Source organism: Camelus dromedarius, chromosome 28 (genome assembly GCF_036321535.1).
Source record: "Camelus dromedarius isolate mCamDro1 chromosome 28, mCamDro1.pat, whole genome shotgun sequence".
NCBI lineage: Eukaryota > Metazoa > Chordata > Mammalia > Artiodactyla > Camelidae > Camelus > Camelus dromedarius.
Window position 1 is genome coordinate 10911619 of NC_087463.1, and position 17523 is coordinate 10929141.

At 38.9% G+C, this 17523-nt stretch overlaps 1 protein-coding gene across 4 annotated transcripts in view; it reads left to right on the forward strand.

Annotated features, from left to right (window-relative positions):
* DCC (DCC netrin 1 receptor) overlaps positions 1 to 17523 on the forward strand; it is a 984533-nt gene that overhangs the window by 350834 nt on the left and 616176 nt on the right. For all 4 annotated transcript variants that reach the window (XM_064480349.1, XM_031441886.2, XM_064480347.1 and 1 more), the window contains exon 2: positions 10986 to 11306. In XM_064480349.1, the coding sequence (XP_064336419.1) occupies positions 10986 to 11306 (321 nt within the window). The remainder of the gene's footprint in view (positions 1 to 10985; positions 11307 to 17523) is intronic.

The following is a 17523-nucleotide window of genomic DNA, read 5'->3' on the forward strand; positions in this document are numbered from 1 at the left end:
TGAGAAGGATGCATCTTCCCCAGAATCCCTGACAGCCCTGTCGGCTAAGCCTCTGGAACAGGTGCAGCAGGGAGCAGGGACGTGAGACAGGCCGGGAAGTGTCCAGAGGCAGCGAGAAGAAGGGTGAGAGGATGGAGTACGAAGTCTGTGGTCCTGAACTAGACAAGAGGAGGAACCAAGGTAGTTAGGGAGCTATACAGACATTTCATAGATGTTTAATAATATGCATGAATGAATGAACGACTGTAATGAAAAACTTCACCCGCTCGCACAGCCTATAAGCCAAATATTCTGATTCAGATTTTGTAACTGGTAAATCTATTACTGAGAGGAATGCAGCTTGGAGGGTGGTGAGTTTAGCACAAGGGGGCAGCTCCCAGCCTGAATCTCCTTCTCTGTGAATCATTAGCAGCATCCTTTGATAATAAGGGTCAAAGACTCCAGCCCGGAGAGAGGGCCAGTGAGGCCCTTTGCCTGTTTTTTAAAGAATGGTTTGTACATTTTTTAAATGAGTGCCTTTTAAATCATCATGGAAGTGTCCGTAGAGTATACACAGTGTTGCCTTTTGGCCCATAAAGCTGAAAAATATTTACTCTCTGGCCCTTAACAGAAAAAAAAAAAAAATTGGCCAGCCCATTCTCAGAATATTCAAGGAAATATTATCAATGCAAATATTGATTATTTTTATTTTTATTGACAATAATATTGAGCAATCTTCATCATTTATAGCCAAACTAAGAGAATTAGGTCTAATTTTTTTTTTAACCTCTGCTAGGATTTTCTTTTACTGATATAGGCAGTTTTCCTAAATAACTCTTATTTTTGTCTACAGAAGTTTATTTATCCAATAGATATTTATTCAGTACATCTGAGATACATAAGGGCTACCGAACTACGAGAACTTCTTTCTCATATTTATGAGAAAGAAGTTCTCATAAATATGATATGTGCTAGAAAGTAGAGAGCCACAGGAGAGGTAGAATACAGAGCTATCACTTGTAAAAGCTGGTGGGACTGTCACTGATACTCAGTGTGACTTTCTATCTGCACAGGCCGGTGTCTAACTTACCCATTTTGTAAAGTGAGAGCCTGATGAGAGTTAATGTTTACTATTTAATCAGCTTAAGATTTATAACTAGTTCTAAGATATTACTGGATGTCACACCATATTGGAAATCAAGTGGACTGAGAGTCACTTTTAATGTAATGTTTCCAGCTCCTAGAGAAATCTTCACCCCATGTTTTATTGGGTGTCTGCAGTAGGACTTGACTACCAAAGGATTTATGAACGATTCAGTCTAGAGAACTTTCCAGATTATACCCAATGGTGGCATTCCAGACATTCAGATATCAACTTGATTTTATGCATTTGAATAATGCATTTAAAAATATATAGATATGCTGGGGTCAGTCATTCCTTGGCCACTGTTTGGGCACAACAGTGTTGAGCCTTCAACACTGATCCCTTCCTGCTAGCATGCTGGGTCCAAGGTAATAACCACTGGATTCTAGGAAAGCTCTAATGAGAACGTTGCTGCAAATTGCATGAATTAACTCATGCATATAGTCAGCTCTTTTTAGGTGAGAAACACACGTGTATTTCTTCATCTTTTAACTGAAAGGTGAGGGACAGTGATATCATCCCTTCATCTTTGAAGCTCACATAGGTCATACATATGTTGTATAAATGGAGGTCAAACTTCCCCTTATGGTTTTGAACCTCTGAAGAGACTTCATCTTGCTCTCCAAGTCACCTCCCCCTGGACCTTTATCACTACTGCACAAAACAAGTTGTTTGTGTGGGTCCTTTAATAAGTGCTGACTCGGAAGTTGTTTAAATCTCACTGCCTCTCAGTTCCAGTGTTGATGCTTCTCTTATCATTGTGCGTTTTCCTTCTTGAGGTCCTTCTTGGACTGAGCAGGAGAACATCACCTTTCTGCTGAGACAGGATGCAATAAATATCCTGACAAAACTGAGAACATTTTAATAAAAATCACTGCTTGGCCTCCATTTGGGGAAAAAAAATTGGACTCATTATAACACAAATGTTTTATCAGCATGGGTCCTGCCATCAGACTTCATGCTACAATGTCAACCATGAGGTTTGCTGAATTTTTAAGGTTTTCCCTGGCCCTGTCAGACCTTTACAGAATTAATCCTTCATATTTGTAACAGCAGTTTCTGCAAGATGAATAGTTCATTTCTCATGAATTGTAATAAAGCAGCCTGTGCTTCCTTGGCACAGTGACCTCTGCAGGCTTTTATCTTTAAGAGAAAAGATGAGACTGTCTCTCTATTTTACGGATAATGAGGTGGGCTGTTGATCTCTTGGCACCTTCAACAACTGCACCCCTTTGTCTCATAGAAGTCTGCGATAAACTGATCACAGCATGATTATAGCAAATCTCTTCACATAACAAATTTCTTCCTAAATTTGAGGGTAATTTTTTTTGTAAGTAGCAACGTTAATACCTGTGAAGTCAGACTTTCATAATATTAGAGGTGAGGACATCTAGAAGTTATCCAGTCCAACCCCTTATTTTACTGATGAGTTCATGGATTCTCAGGGGAATCCATCACACTCAGAGGGCTGGTGAGCAACAGAATTAGACAAAGAACTCAGGTCTCCTGAACCCTTGTGCTGAGAGCTTGGTTTTGCAACCGACAGTGTGCCTTTTCTGCATGTAAATTACACAGGTTGCTCTACTGATCTGCTTAGAGTCATCCGGGACTCCTTTCTTTTTTGAACAACCCACATCTAATCCATTAGCAACCCCGTTGGCTCTGCCTTTAAAATGGCTCTTGGATCTGACCATTTCTTATCACTTCCATTGTGGTACTTAGCCTGAGTCACGTCATCTCTCACCCGGACTGTGGCACTAGCCTCCTAACTGCCTTCCCTTCTTCTTGTGACCCCAGTTGTCCAGCACAGTAACCAGAATGATCCTTTTGAAAGATTTCTCGACCTCAGCACTGTTGATGCTTTGGGACAGATCATTCTCTCCTGCAAAGGGTTGTTCTGTGCATGGTAGGGTAGGTAGCAGCACCCAAGGCCTCTTCCCACTCTGAACCAGTGGCGCCCTTCCCAGTTGTCAAATGTTACCAAATGCCTCTGGGGCTGGGTGTGTGTGTGTGTGTGTGTGTGCAAATCTTTCCCTGTTCAGAAATTCTGTTTTACAGCTTAAGTTGGACCTTTTCACTCTCTTGAGCAAAACTCTTCACTAGGTTTCCATCTTTGTCGGAGTAAAGACGAAGATCTATTGCTTGTCTCCCAGGTCCCTGTGACCTTTAGGCCTTGTCTCCCTGCAAATTTCTTCCCCTAGATACTTGCTCTTCATAGGTTATGGATTGAATGTTTGTGCCACCCCCATTCCACCTAGCTCCCCCACAGATTCATCTGTCCAGTTTGTTTTTGGAGGTGAAACTTCTGGGAGATAATTGAGTTTAGGTGGGATTTTAGAGTCCTCATAAGAAGAGAAGAGGTGGAGACCAGAATGTAGTCTCTCTCTTGTTCCTTCTCTCTCTCTCTAATATTTTTACAACCACATGAATAGAAAAAGCAAATTACTATTAATCAAAAAATGAATAATTTCTTAGAAGGAAATGCATATATATTTTAACAGTGGCTATCGCCAGGCAAGCAGGATTATGAATTTGGTTTTATATCTATATGTTGTTTCTTGTATATAGTAAATATGGGCAACTTGATTAGAAATAAGGTTCTGTCCCAATCAATGGCATTCCAATGCTTGTCCACTCTTCACTGTCATCTCAATGGAAATGTTCCTATGCACTTGATACCAGTAACTGGTATTTTTTTCTAAATACCCTAAATAACCTTTCTCAGTGATCCACTTAACAGTTGCATTTATGAAAAGCAGTCTATCCTCCTACTTTGAGAAAGACTGATGAAAAACACAAGGGAGGGGAAAGCAAGCTTAAGAGGCGGGTAAAGGTTTAAACCCAGGGCAGATTAAGCAGCACATCAAAGTTTCTCTTTTAAGTGTTAATTTTGCATGAGGCCTAGGGAATGATAACCTAAAGTCAGGCTGTGTTACCTGTTGAGCTGAAAAAGATCCCATTACAATTTGCCCAGTATCACGCAGCTCTTAGAGATTTAGCTCTCGAAACAGCAGAGGGATGAGAAAGCTACTCCCCTGCTCTAACTCGGCCCTTATCACTTTTCTTTACCATTGGATTTAGCCAGAGGACACTCAGACAGTTGCCTGGGGCACACACTTCTTGCCCTATAAAAACCTCAGATCTCAGCAAAGCTGCCACTGCTTTGTGGAAGATGCCATGTGCTCAGAATGTCTGATGCGGAGCCGCTGTGTGGGCTCACGAAGAGATTTCTGCTGGGACAGTTACTTCTTGAACTCCACAGCCTGTGTTTATATTCCTGAATTTTGCTCCCTGTCTTGTAAAGGCAAGAGACAAAGAAGGATCACTGTGTTAAGAACAAATTGGGTTTAGTAACCTTTCTGCATGGATATTTGGTTGTGTTGGACTAGGTCAGCAAGTGTCCTGACACTAAAATCACGTTTTCTGACTCAATCATGGTAGCTTTCCAAGAGTTCACGCTTTGTAAGCATGTCAAAACTGAGAAGGGTGATATGAATTAGTATACTATTTGCTTACTTTTGCCATAGCCTCAAGGAAGCAATTTCATGGGGGTTAGGGTTGCCAGATAAAATATAGGATGCCCGGTTAAGTTTGAAATTCGAATAAATAACAAGTAATGTTTTAGCATAGATACATCTTACACATTGTTCATTTAATACAAGCATTTGTTGTCTTAAACGTGTATATACAAAAATGTTATTTGTTGTTTATCTGAAATTCAGATATACCTGATGTCTTTAAGTTTTATTTGCTGAATCTAGTGTCTCTAATGGGGGGAAAAACTTGAACTGTCCTTTAAAATTTTTCATTTAAATTTTCATCCATCATTTCCCTACATTTTAATGATACTTAATAAATTCCCATAGTAAAATGCACCTGGGTTTCTTCCTGTTAAGTCTTCTTTTGCATTATTTAAATTCAGGAGTAAATTCCATAAAACCTGATTCATTTCTGATTTCCATATGTTAGTAATGAAAACTTTTCCTGAAGTTGAATGGCTTCAAAATGTTACTCTCTAAGAAGGGCTGGAATGCACATAATTTTTTAAAGATAGGACCACATCTTCTGACAAGTATTTTTACCATATCTCTTAACAAAGTAGAAAAAATTAAAAAACACACTGATACAGCACAGAAACCCCTGTGGTCCTTGGTTCTGGTGCTTTGGTGAGATACACTTTCTCGCTCTGGGCTGACTCAAATTAATGTTCTACGTTAATATGAAGCACACAAAGCACACCTCCAGGCTCTGGCAGAGTGAGTGTGCTTATGGTTTCGCCTATCTAGAGGCTAAACTGGACTGAGGGGTAGGTCAACCAGACAAGAGTTTATAATTCAAATACTTTAAAAGGCTATAATTATATGTGGAGCTAAAATGTAATGAAAGACATGTAATCTGATAAAGAAAAAATAGTATATTTCCCAAAACTTCTTTTGCACGAGGACTGTAGCTATTGCAGCTGATGAAAAGAAATCTTTTGACAGCTCTTTGTGTGAATAACCAAAACCGTTCCAAGGAGCATGCTAAATGTTCAATCAGACGACCACAGAGCAAGGAAGAGAGGCCCTGCTCAACATCCAGGGCAGGCTCTGGTCACCACAACACCAGTTGCATCCCCAGTCGAGGGGATAACAGCCAGCACACATGCAGAAAAGACATGGCCGCCAGCCATACTAAAAACACACTTTGCAACAAAAATACTAGACACACACTCACTACCCAGGGATGCTCCCACATAAAAACAGTCCTTCAAGCCCGCAGTGGATAACTGTTACTCCTAAATTCATAGAGTCAGAGAAACATAAGTAAAATGAAGAAGCAGAGGAACCACTTCCTATTAATCCTGAAAGAGCAGTGAAATAGACCTCTCCAGTCTACCAGAGCTCAAGTTCAAAAGGAGATAATAAAAATACTGAAGGACTTTAGAAAGGCTATCAATAGAGGTGCAGATGACTGTAAAAAGAAACCAGAAACTAGAAAGAGGAGCAAATTAAAATCAGAAAACTCAATTGCTGAGATGAAAGCCAAGCTAAAGGCAGTAAGTAGCAGACCAGATAACGCAGAAGAACGAGTAGGTGATCTGGAAGATAGAACAATGGAAATCACCCAGTCAGAACAGCAGATAGAAAAACAAATGAAAGAAAAAAAAAATGAAAGCAACGTAAGAGACCTATAGCACAATATGAAGTGCGTCAATCTACACATAACAGGGGTCAAAGAAGGGGAAGAAAGAGAAAAGGGGATGGAAAACATATTTGAAGAAATTATGGCTGAAAAGGTCCTAAACCTAAAGAAGGAAATAGATATCCAGGTGCAAGAAGCTCAGAGGGTTCCAAACCAGATGAACCCAAATAGGCCTATACCAAGACATATAATTAAAGTGGCAAAAGTTAAACATAATGAGAAGATTTTAAATGTTTTGCTAGGGCTGATGTCCAAAATGGTAATTGCACATGTAAGTGAACTTGGTTTAATTGAAAATGGATTCTATTTCACCATCCACAGAATAGTTTTAATTTTTTTCGTTGGAGATCTCTTTCTTAACACAAGAGAAGGAGATGCAGTGGAATATATTTCTAAGAGGAGATAATGATGGCAGAATTTTCTGGGTTGATTATGTGAACTTGGGGAACAGCAGAATCTCCAAGCATCCCAAAGTGAAAGTTTTCATAATTTGCAAGAGATAAAATTATGCATAGCAAGTTCTGTGGGGATTTGTATGACATTTTCTAATCTTAAAATATTTTTAGGGGCTTCTTTTTACTTCCATGCGACTTTTCATAAATTTCATTTTTAGCTTTTATTGCTTTAACCAGAAGCTTTTACATATTGGACTTGGAAGGGAACATCTGACTCCACAGGGAATTATTTTCACAGTTAACAATGCTTGATATTGTAGATGAAATGTCATACCTTAAAAAATCCATTCTATGTTAGTCTGCCTCTGTGACTGGCCTTTGAAATTGACATGAATATGACAACGAGCCCAAGCACAGAGGGACTTAAGCTTACGGAAACATTTTTGCTGTTTGCTTGGTCATTTTGGCGAGTTTCTAAAATACACTGAGGATCTTTTCTATCTCTGGGTACTCAATGAATATAAACTTGGAATGTCCCTATCAGTGTTCTCTCTGATGCTTATTCATGTTCGACAAAACTGAAGCAAATCAATGTAAATGTTTCTCCTTTGGGTCACTTCTTAAGAGTAGATCTTCCTCTGTTTCTTCATTAGGAAAATATTGAAGGTTTTGCTATGTTGGTATCTGCTTATAAACTGCCATCTTTCAGAAGAAGAAGAAGAAGAAGAAGAATGCCTATGGCCAGTCTGGTACTTGATTACTTCTTACACGGACACAGATAAGAAATAATACCAATTAGTTAAATGCATATATGGCTCTATGCCTAAATCCTAGCCAAAGAAGACTTAGGAATTTTCCCAAGCCAAAATTTACAGGGAGAAAGGGTCACTTACTCTTACCATGAATCCTGATTTCAGACCTAGCTGTACAAGTTTCTTAGCGGGTAGGAATTTGGTACTCTCAAGTACATTTCTCCAAGCATAATTGCCTTATGTAATTTTACAGCAGGCCAAAAGGATTGCTTCTTTTACGAAGCAAGGATGAGAAATACTACTATTTGAGGGTTCCACAGAATGACCACAGGCATCTTTAAGATAAAACTAAACCAAAACAAAGCAAAAACTTCTCCAGTTGACTCTCTTCTAGATGAAATTCTCACCGTTCTTATTCCAATGCAAAATAGTCTGTAAACTTGTAAAGAAGGTAGTTTCCCTTTTACTCTTCAACAGCATTCTTCCATTGCTGTCCAACTATTCCTTTTACTCATTTCCTAGGGGATCTGTACCCTTGTCAAACTCTGCCTGAATTCCAGCCACAATTTTTTGAGCTATGAGTTCTAAAAATTATTTCTACTTCTTTGTCTTCTTCAGTTTTATCATCTTTCTGTCTTTCTCTGTTCCTGCATTAAATCAGATGATTTCATGTTGATTCTTTGATGAAACAGTTTGATAAAATTATTTCATATTATAAGGTATGATATAGTAGGCAAATCCCTCCAAGAGAAACTAGTACTAAGAGAAGAGGGAGGAGGGTAGCCTAGGCTGAAGTCAGTGTCATGTATCAGTGAGACATTTCTTAAGCCTGTGTGTGTGTCCCCAAGGTAGTGGAGGCCACTTGTACCTAATATGGGCTAAAACTCTGAAAAAAGGATCATTAATAATACCTATTATTTCTCAATAGATTATATGTGCTTGGGTCCACTTCCATCTTTTCTAAAAAAAATGACATAAACCAATGCAAGTTACCTAAAGCAATGAGGCACCTTTATTCCAGAGCCATATATTCAAAATATAATTGTTATAAGGAGTACAAAAGCTCAAATTGCCAGCAAACTGCAAGGGTAATTGTATTGAAGAAAAGTGAATCTTTATTTAACTTTCCTAAATTATGTACTCACCGCACTGCAAAGTGTCATAACCTCCTTGTTTCAGATTAAGTGGATTATTTATTTGTGATAATGGGCACATATGCTCATTAGCATGCTGTCATAAACAGCTGCGTTAAATATATTATGTGTTCTGTGACATAAATAAGGTGTTCAATATGAGGTTGTTGTTTAAAATATAGGCCTCAGGAAGAACAAAAAAGCAATAAATGCTTTTTAATGTAGTTGCCTGGTCTTGAATTCTGAATTTATTTCTACCTTATTCGTGCTGCTTGTATGGAAATTGCAGGTATTACTCTAGTGAAATATCTTGACATTTAAGGACATTAGAACTTCCTTCTGCTTTCTCATTCTTGGTGTATCTCAAGCTAGCTGTTCACTACCTATGTTTCTTTTCTTGTAAAGGAGGATATCCTGTAGACACGAGGGAGCCATTTATAGCAAATTCAGTGTGCAGCTCAGTAAGCTTAGAGCAGCGTTCATTTGATGGATGTCTTTAACCCATTCTAGTCCTGCAAGTTTTTAAACTGAGTATTGAATTTAGAGATCATCTTAGTTCAACACCCTCATTTTACAGAAGGAACTGAGGTCCTGAAGATTTCAAAGGCTTGTTTGTGTCACAGATCTTTAGGTAATAAAGCCAGGACCAATGGCTAAATACCCAGACTCCCAATGTGATGTACTTTCCACTGGAGGAATGGGCTGGAATAATCAGGTTGTCTACACTAAAAGGATCTGAGGGAAGGAGGGTCTCATTGGACAGGGAGGGGGCCAGGCTGTGTCTTTTGGGATTTTTTTCCATTATAATTTATGGTAGACACAATGCTCACTGTTGTCTTGTTTTTGTTTTTGTTTTTACTAACTTGAGCAAGATTCCAGCTGCTTTTTGGGAGTAAATGCCCTAGTTAGATGAAATGAGTGTATGACAGTGAATGATGGTCAAGGTTCAATGGAAAGAGTAGCATAACAGAGATACTGTGAATATAAGGCTTAGAAAGATTGGTTGTGTGGGAACATGGAAGATAACACTATTGAGAAACAATGAGAAGCTGTTCAGCTTTATCATCACCGGAAAGTGGAGTTTACAAAGCTAGGAATAATTCTGTCCATTGGAGCTGGTATGGGTCAGTCTTTCATAAGAACATTGATTATAAACAATTTAGATGCTTGCCTTTTAAATGATAGAAAACTGGAAAATTTTCACAAAGTACAACAAAAATGATTCCCTTTCCAGAAAAGTTAAGGAAGCTAATGAAGTTGAGATTGTTATACTGTGAAAAATGAGGCTAAAACATAACTTAGGCGGGGGGAGTCTCTAAAGAAATTAAATGCTGCCTCAAAGAATGAGGGGCTCTTACAAGGATGTGTCCATCTACACAGGATTCAGGAGGAAATGGGATTAAATGGAAGCAAGAAAATTCAGTTAAGACTCTAAGAATGATTAAATATTGAAAACAAGATACCAGGGAACATTGTAGAATCCCTAGTGCCAGAGATCATTGAAAATGAAATTGCAGATAATTGAACTTGAGTTTAGGTATTCAACTGTCTGAGCAAAGGGTGAGCCCAATGACCTTTTGAGACCTTGTCAAAGTCTTTGATTCAACAACCAAGCTTTCTGGTAAATGCTATGCTACCCGCCCTGAAAAGAATGTACTTAAACTAATTGTACCTGTTCCCTCCTCTCCAGATTCTTAAATGGCTTTCTATTCTTTCTGTTGATTTCTTATATTTATGAAAAAAATCCAACTATAATATTCACCTAGATTTCCTGGCTCGTGAGCAACATTTAGATGGAAATTAAGACTCACTAGGGATTTGGGACTTTAGGTGGTAGCTTTATTGACTTGTTTCTGCAAGCGGGATTTCTTACCTATTTTAAAACTCACGTGAGCTTTGTAAAAAACTTCTCCCACCTTGTTCGGAGTTGATTTTTTATTGCTGTCGTTAGTGAAATACCATGTCTGAATGGATTTTTTAAAAATGTTCATGGATACAATAATCAGAATGCAGAGCTGGAAACAGCCCCCCACATCTTAGCTACCCCACTACTACAGCTCCTTTAAAATATCTAGTTTCATTTGGAAAATATTAATCTGTTCTGTCTAAATTTCCAGTACTGATTGATATGTGATGCTGGCCAGGCCTAGATTTGTATGAGTTCTTAATTTTTTATATTATCACTTTTGGGGCCAATAGTTTCATTAATCGTGATTACTTCAATTAGACACTTTTTCATTCTTTAACACAACATCCTTGATTTTGAGTTTCATTTACTCTTGGACAGTTTTCAAAGCCCTGGCTTTTTTGAAAAAAGTTTTGTGAAGAAAAGGCAAGGGATTTACGCTGAGACCTACTTGAATGAGTGAACATCTTTCCCTGTGCTTTCACCTTCCAGGTTTCCAGATTAAGTCCTTCACGTCACTGCGCTTCCTGTCAGAACCTTCTGATGCCGTCACCATGCGGGGAGGCAGTGTCCTCCTGAACTGCTCTGCAGAGTCCGACCGAGGAGTCCCAGTTATAAAGTGGAAGAAGGATGGCATCCACCTCGCCTTGGGAATGGATGAAAGGAAGCAGCAACTTCCCAATGGGTCTCTGTTGATACAGAACATACTTCACTCCAGGCACCACAAGCCAGATGAAGGACTTTACCAATGTGAGGCATCTTTAGGAGATTCTGGGTCAATTATTAGCCGGACAGCAAAAGTTGCAGTGGCAGGTAAGTGGATTTTTTCTTCTCCTCTTTCTTCTCTGTCTCTTCTTTTGACTCCTTTTTTTTTTTTTTCTTTTTGAGATAAGAAACTAAAATTTGCAGAAACAAAGTATATATTTTAAGAAAAAAGAAAAACGTAAAAACATGTTTGTTTATTTCCTCATGGTCTTGATTTGATTTTTTCTCTAAATTAGCTTGGAAAACAGTAAAAGGATCTCAACAACTAACATAACATTGTTTTGGAAAATCTCATAATGTTATGTTAGCTATTGAGATCCTTTTCCAGTTTGTTCTGGAAAACCTCATAAAGTTTGGTTCAAGTTAATCCACTACTTATGTTTAAGGGAGGAGTTTTCATTAATTGAAAAATATTAGAAAAATAATTTCCTAATTAATTTCATTTTACAGCCCTTAATGAAAATTCGCAGCATGTGTTTGGTTTTTTGTTTGTTTGTTTGTTTCCTTTTTACTTTTAGAGCAGTGAATTTTATTTTAATTGTAATGGCTTATCTTACAACATATACATCTAAATGAAAAATAAAAATTTTCTTAGTGCTCTCAAATATCTTTATGCTTGGTAATGTGTTGACTCAATAACTGAATAATAGGATGAAAACTGTTTACTTTTCATCTGGATGTTTTGAAGCCTGAAAGAAGCAGTATGAATGTTCTGGAATCCTTGAATATTGCTCTTTTTTGCCCCAATTATTTTGGTTAGAGGGTGGCTTATAATTATTTCTTTGGAACTATTAGACTTATAGGGAGAAGAATCAACTTTTTACTCATTTCTATAATGATTCAGCTTAAATTTGGACTTTGATGTGTTTTGTTTAAATTTTGATACTGGTTACAAAACAAGGCAGATGAATCCAACCTGAAACAAATGTAGGTCTTCAAATAGGTAAACAGGTTTGAAGAGCTCCTTTCAACTTAATCTTTAGTTCTATTCATTTGAACAAATAGACCATAATTTAGTCATTTTTTATGGGTTTCCTTTCCCAGTCTGTATCCAGGAGGACAGATGAGAATGAGGACTCATTTTCAACAATAATATACATAACATAGGACAGTCAGGATAAACCGCCACTCCCCCATGGACTCTTCTAATGAATATACGATAGAGCTGAAATCTGAAAATGCTGATTTTGTCAAGTGATGGTATAAAAACATTAGATCTCATAGATAAGCAAAGAGTCCATACCCAGCTTCATGCCACTCTTTAATGGCTTCTTTTCCCCACTAAGGACTCTCTTTCAAATTCAGGTAAACCAGATTATCCCTGAGCAGAGATGTCCTGGTGGGCAGGGTCTTCACCTGGTGATACAGTGGTCAACCATCTTGGTTTAACCTGAACTGAACTGAACTGACTTTTGCACTTGAAAGTAGTGTGTCCTGAGAACCCTTCAGACCAGGTAAAACTAGAATGTTTGGTCAACCTACCTAGTGATGCCCTCCACCTGCTTTAGCAATGCCACACTGAAGCATGGATGCAAAGCATCCCTTTTACTCAGGAGATCCATGAGGTGGCATCCTGATCATGAAAACCAAGGCTGTCAGCCACCTGGATCTGTGAGTGAGGAGGGTCTGAAGTTTAGCTGATGAACGTAGAGTGCAGAGAGGGCTAAAGGTCTGTGCTCATCACGGCTGATTAAAAAGAACAAGTGGAGTGAGCGCTGAGGATTAAGGTAAAACCTGCTTTCCTGGAGTGCCCCATCTGAGGCAGAAAGGGTACCATTTGATTTTCCCTCATTTGAGAATTTCTGGACTCTTGGATCCCATCTGTCAGTTGCCCACAATACAAGGTAGCTCTGCCGATTTGAATGCATTGGGCTGGCATTTTGATGCTCCATTCCAAAAGGCACACACGTATGCGCTATTAGTGAAAACATCCTGATAAATTGTGGTTTCAGTTTCCTCTCATCCAGATTCTCTTTAACATGTTCTGTTTCAATAGGGAGATGAGGAGCCATCCTTTCCATGTGAGATTTTAAAATAAAGTGGCTTCGACTTTTGACTTTCGTATTCTGTGCAAGGATGGTCTGGCAGATTCAGTCACTGAGTTACAATCTAATATTAGATTGTATCATTTCAAGGCAATAAGGCTGTTCGCCGCGTTTTAAACACTTCCCGGTGCTGTTTGGCAACACAGCATACATCAATGTTATGTCTGCTGAGGTTAAGATTGCCAAACCGCTGGAATGCACAGGGGCATATATCTTCCCTGTAATAAAGACCATGGGCCTGATTTAATCTCATTTTTAAAGCATTAACAGTCAATAAACCAGTCACTACTAAAAGGTAACAGGCAGCTTTGCTTTGAATGAAAAAGAAAGAAACTGTTCTGTACCCTCAGGTACTGTGTAGAGCCCTTTTAATACAATGCTTCTCTTCCATTTTTGTTTTCTCAAAGTGTCTTTTGATAAAAAGAAATGCAGCAAATGAAATCTGTCTTTAATCAACTCATTTTATGCAGTGATCTTGTGATGCACCATTCTTTCTATTTCCTGGGAACTTGTCAAGAGCTCTTTGAACCCTGTGTGCACAGTTAGCTGAAGAGGGAGGGAGACTAGGAGAGAGAAATGAAGGGCCACCAGCCCATTCAACGTCTCGTTCAAAGTCTCAGTGTAACTGGCTACTGACTGTCGGTATTTCTGGGAATTGTGAGTTCTGTCAGTAAAGACTGCCTGGGCCATTAAATCTCTATTTGAAAGCAGCTTGGCTTGTGCTGGTTGAATTGTACTTGTATCCCATTAGTGCTAATCAAAAATGGTGCGATTTTTCTCTGCCGTGTATACCTTTACTTAGGACCTCAAGGTTGAGGACAGAGCCCAGCCGGGGCCTCTGTCTGGCTTGTTTACATAGCTTCTCCTACCGCCCTCTCTGCTTCGTCCCTAGAAGAGCATCCAGTGTATTTGGTAGTTTTTCATGTAGGCATTTGTTTTATCAATGAAGATGTGGGGCTTTATGCCAAGAGTTTCCAGCCAGTGTCATCTTCTTCCTTCTCTTTTTTTCCTCTACTCCTTCTTCGTTATTGAACTTGATGCAATTAGTTTAATTTATCTATGTGTGTCCCTCCTCTTGATGGACAGAGTTGGACTAATTTAATTTATATCTCAATAATCTGCAAATAACTCTTAAAATTAGAAGATGCACTGTGCTGGAATATCCCATATGCTACTTGAAAAAAAAAATCGTGTATCAATTCCTTATTTCTTCCATAACCCATAACATCAAGATGAGCTTGCATCTGGCCAAGCACATCTTTCCTACCCCAGATGTCACCAGCTATCTGAGCCTGTCAATGCTTTTCTGTAAAACAGGCATAATGATAACCTACCTTCTAAGGCTATGGTGGCTTTTAAATCACATCTAGGATCTGAAGCCCACAGTGCAGAGTACATACTTATTCAGTAGCAGCAGCAGTATAAACAGGCTTAATAATGGTTATTATTGTGTTATTATAATTATTACTATTAGGAAATGACAATGTTCAGTATTCCCATGTGATGGTGCAGGACATTTTCAGGGGGGAGGAGAGAAGTGTAGGCTGCAAATCCTGAGCCATAAATATTGTCATCTTGGATCAGATAACTGCCTTTGCAATCCATGAGTACAAACTGGCAAGCCTGAATTGCATTTTCAAAAGTTGAATCTATGCATATTTTTGACAAGAAGTGACAAAATCGGTTTGACTACAAAATTCATTTTTCACAAGTTGATCTACTGTCATGTCAATGGAGCTAATATAATTTGTACTGGCCAGACTAGGAGTTCTAGATCGAGCAATAGCTGCTGTCATTTCGGAAAAAGATGCTGAAAAGTCTTCTCAACTAAGCCTCTTGACTGCCCTTCCAACCAAAAACGATTCACCTAAGCCAGGTTCACAGGAGTTAGTGGATCTAGACTGGGAGTTTAACGTAACCCCTTCTCCTCCAAGAAGATGATGATGATGATGATGATGATGATGATGATGATGATGGTGATAGTAGTAATAATAATAATAATGCCAATGTGTAAGAAAACCAGATCACTAAAGAGATTCTCTGAATAATCATGAAAAAGTCATCTTACTCATTTTCTCTGATAACATCCCACTGCTCCCCTCCATCAACACACTCACCTACCCACACAACTACTCGACCATCCCCAACTACTTCCTCTGCAGGGCTCTGAGAAGCAAGTGCTTCCTCTGCTTGTATTCACACTCTCGGGGCTGCGAGGGGACCAGTCTCTCCTCCCTCACGTGAAGGACCCTGACTGCAGGATGCATTTTAGAGCATTTGTGTCCAGCCAGCTCCTTTTTTGTCAATTTTTAAACCTTTCTATCTTGAATATGGAAACGATTAACTGGCTTTTTTTTTTAAATAATACTTCATTCTTTGTACTGTGTATTCATATGCATTATTGTTGCTGAAAGATCGGCCCCCGTCCCTGATGAGCCAAAATGAAACTCAGAATCAGGCTGTTAGAGCTTAGAAGAAGAGAGGCAGCTTCTCACAGCAGGCTGGTGCCTTCAAAACTGTGAGCCCACCTTGGGGTTGGGGCAGGGGGATTATACAGCCACAGCTCAACAGTAAAGCATCGGTAACAAGCAACAGAATGATTTTCTTCTCATCAGACTCAGAGTGGTGTCACGGTGTCTCCAGGTGACCAAGTCTGTAGAGGCTGGTGGTTGTCACTGTTTGCATCTCTCCATCTTATAAGTGCCCAAGGCATAGTCTGCTTGGTAATTCAGGCTACTTTGTAAGGTTACAGTCCCAGGACCTTCTCCCAGGAGAACAACTCAGAGACCAAGCATGATTATTACTTTCGATTACTGGAATAAAGCAGAAACAGTTAAATTAATAGCTTTAGTCTTAACAACGGGCCTGGAAACTGTAAGTAGCAACTGGTCAGTCAGGTTAGTTGACTGTTTTAAGGGCAAGCATAAGAATAAGCAATCTGTTAGCCTAAGTGCGGCCATTTTATTAGTTCTCCTTCATTATCTCATAAAGTTCAGAAAAGCTTTGTGATCTAGATGCCTGAATTGACCAAGAACAAAGTGAAAAGGGGTCATGACTTTTTATAGGCTGAGGCTAGAACTCAGATTGTCTGACTCTGACACACACTTATTCCCTTATTATTTTGCTTCTCAATCTGAGGACTAGGTTTAAGGGTACTGTGAGGAGCCCACTAGCTCAGTCTTTTTTTTTTTTTAATGAAAGTACTGGAAATTGAACCCAGGACCTCATGCATGCTAAGCAGGCACTCTATCACTGGGCTCGGCCTTCCCCCCAGTCATTTATTTTTAAACAATGAAATTCCCCAAAATATAAACTAAGGGGAAAATAATAATATATTTTGTTTACCCATTTATTCCCTTGAAAATATCGATTTCTTGTAGGTGTAGGTGTTCAGAACAGGCCTCCCCAAGATGTGCTACTTTGGTACGTGGACAATTTTGAGCCAAAAGCAGTGGAGATCTTTTGGTCTCAAAAGAAACTACTGTCCATCCCTTAACAACCTAGAAGAGTTTAAATTGGGGATTTCCCCCAGCAAAAGAGTTATTAGCAGAGATACATTTTATCTAAGTGGCTCCACGTAAATGGCGGGACGAACATCTAATTACCAAGTGTCGGTGCTTCGTTTTGTCCTGTGAATGACCCTCTGTCCTTGGAGGCCCCAGACTTCACTCTCATTCCTTAGGTCAGGATAGACTATAAACCTCGTTTTGCTTTTCTGTCTTTGACCCTCTCATATATGTGAGGTCTCTTACAACACTCTCGTGTATGTGGGATTCCCATATGTACAAAATTAATTGTGATATTCTCCTGTTTGTCTTATGTCAATTTAATTCTTACACCAAAGGTAAAAGAAAAGTTTTCTTCCTCCCCAACAGGGGAAAACACTGTGATTTGGATATTTTCTTCTAAGATGAGAAGATTTTACTATTACAGCCATACATTAAATAATGACACATCGTAGATTTCTCCTGAAATACAGAGAACATGGGATTTGTAAAATAGGCTTAAAGTCATTCTAGGGGCAAGATTTTGGTTATCTTTTATCCTTTTAAATGGTTTTATAATTCAGGTCAAATTTGCATTTTTCCCCCTGTTTCTTGAAAATCAAGAAAATAAAAGGCCAACTAAATTGCATTTACTTGAGTTGTTATTTCATTCACAGGAGCATAGTTTTTTACTCCCTTATTACAATAAATGTTTCAAGATGCAAATTGTAGCAC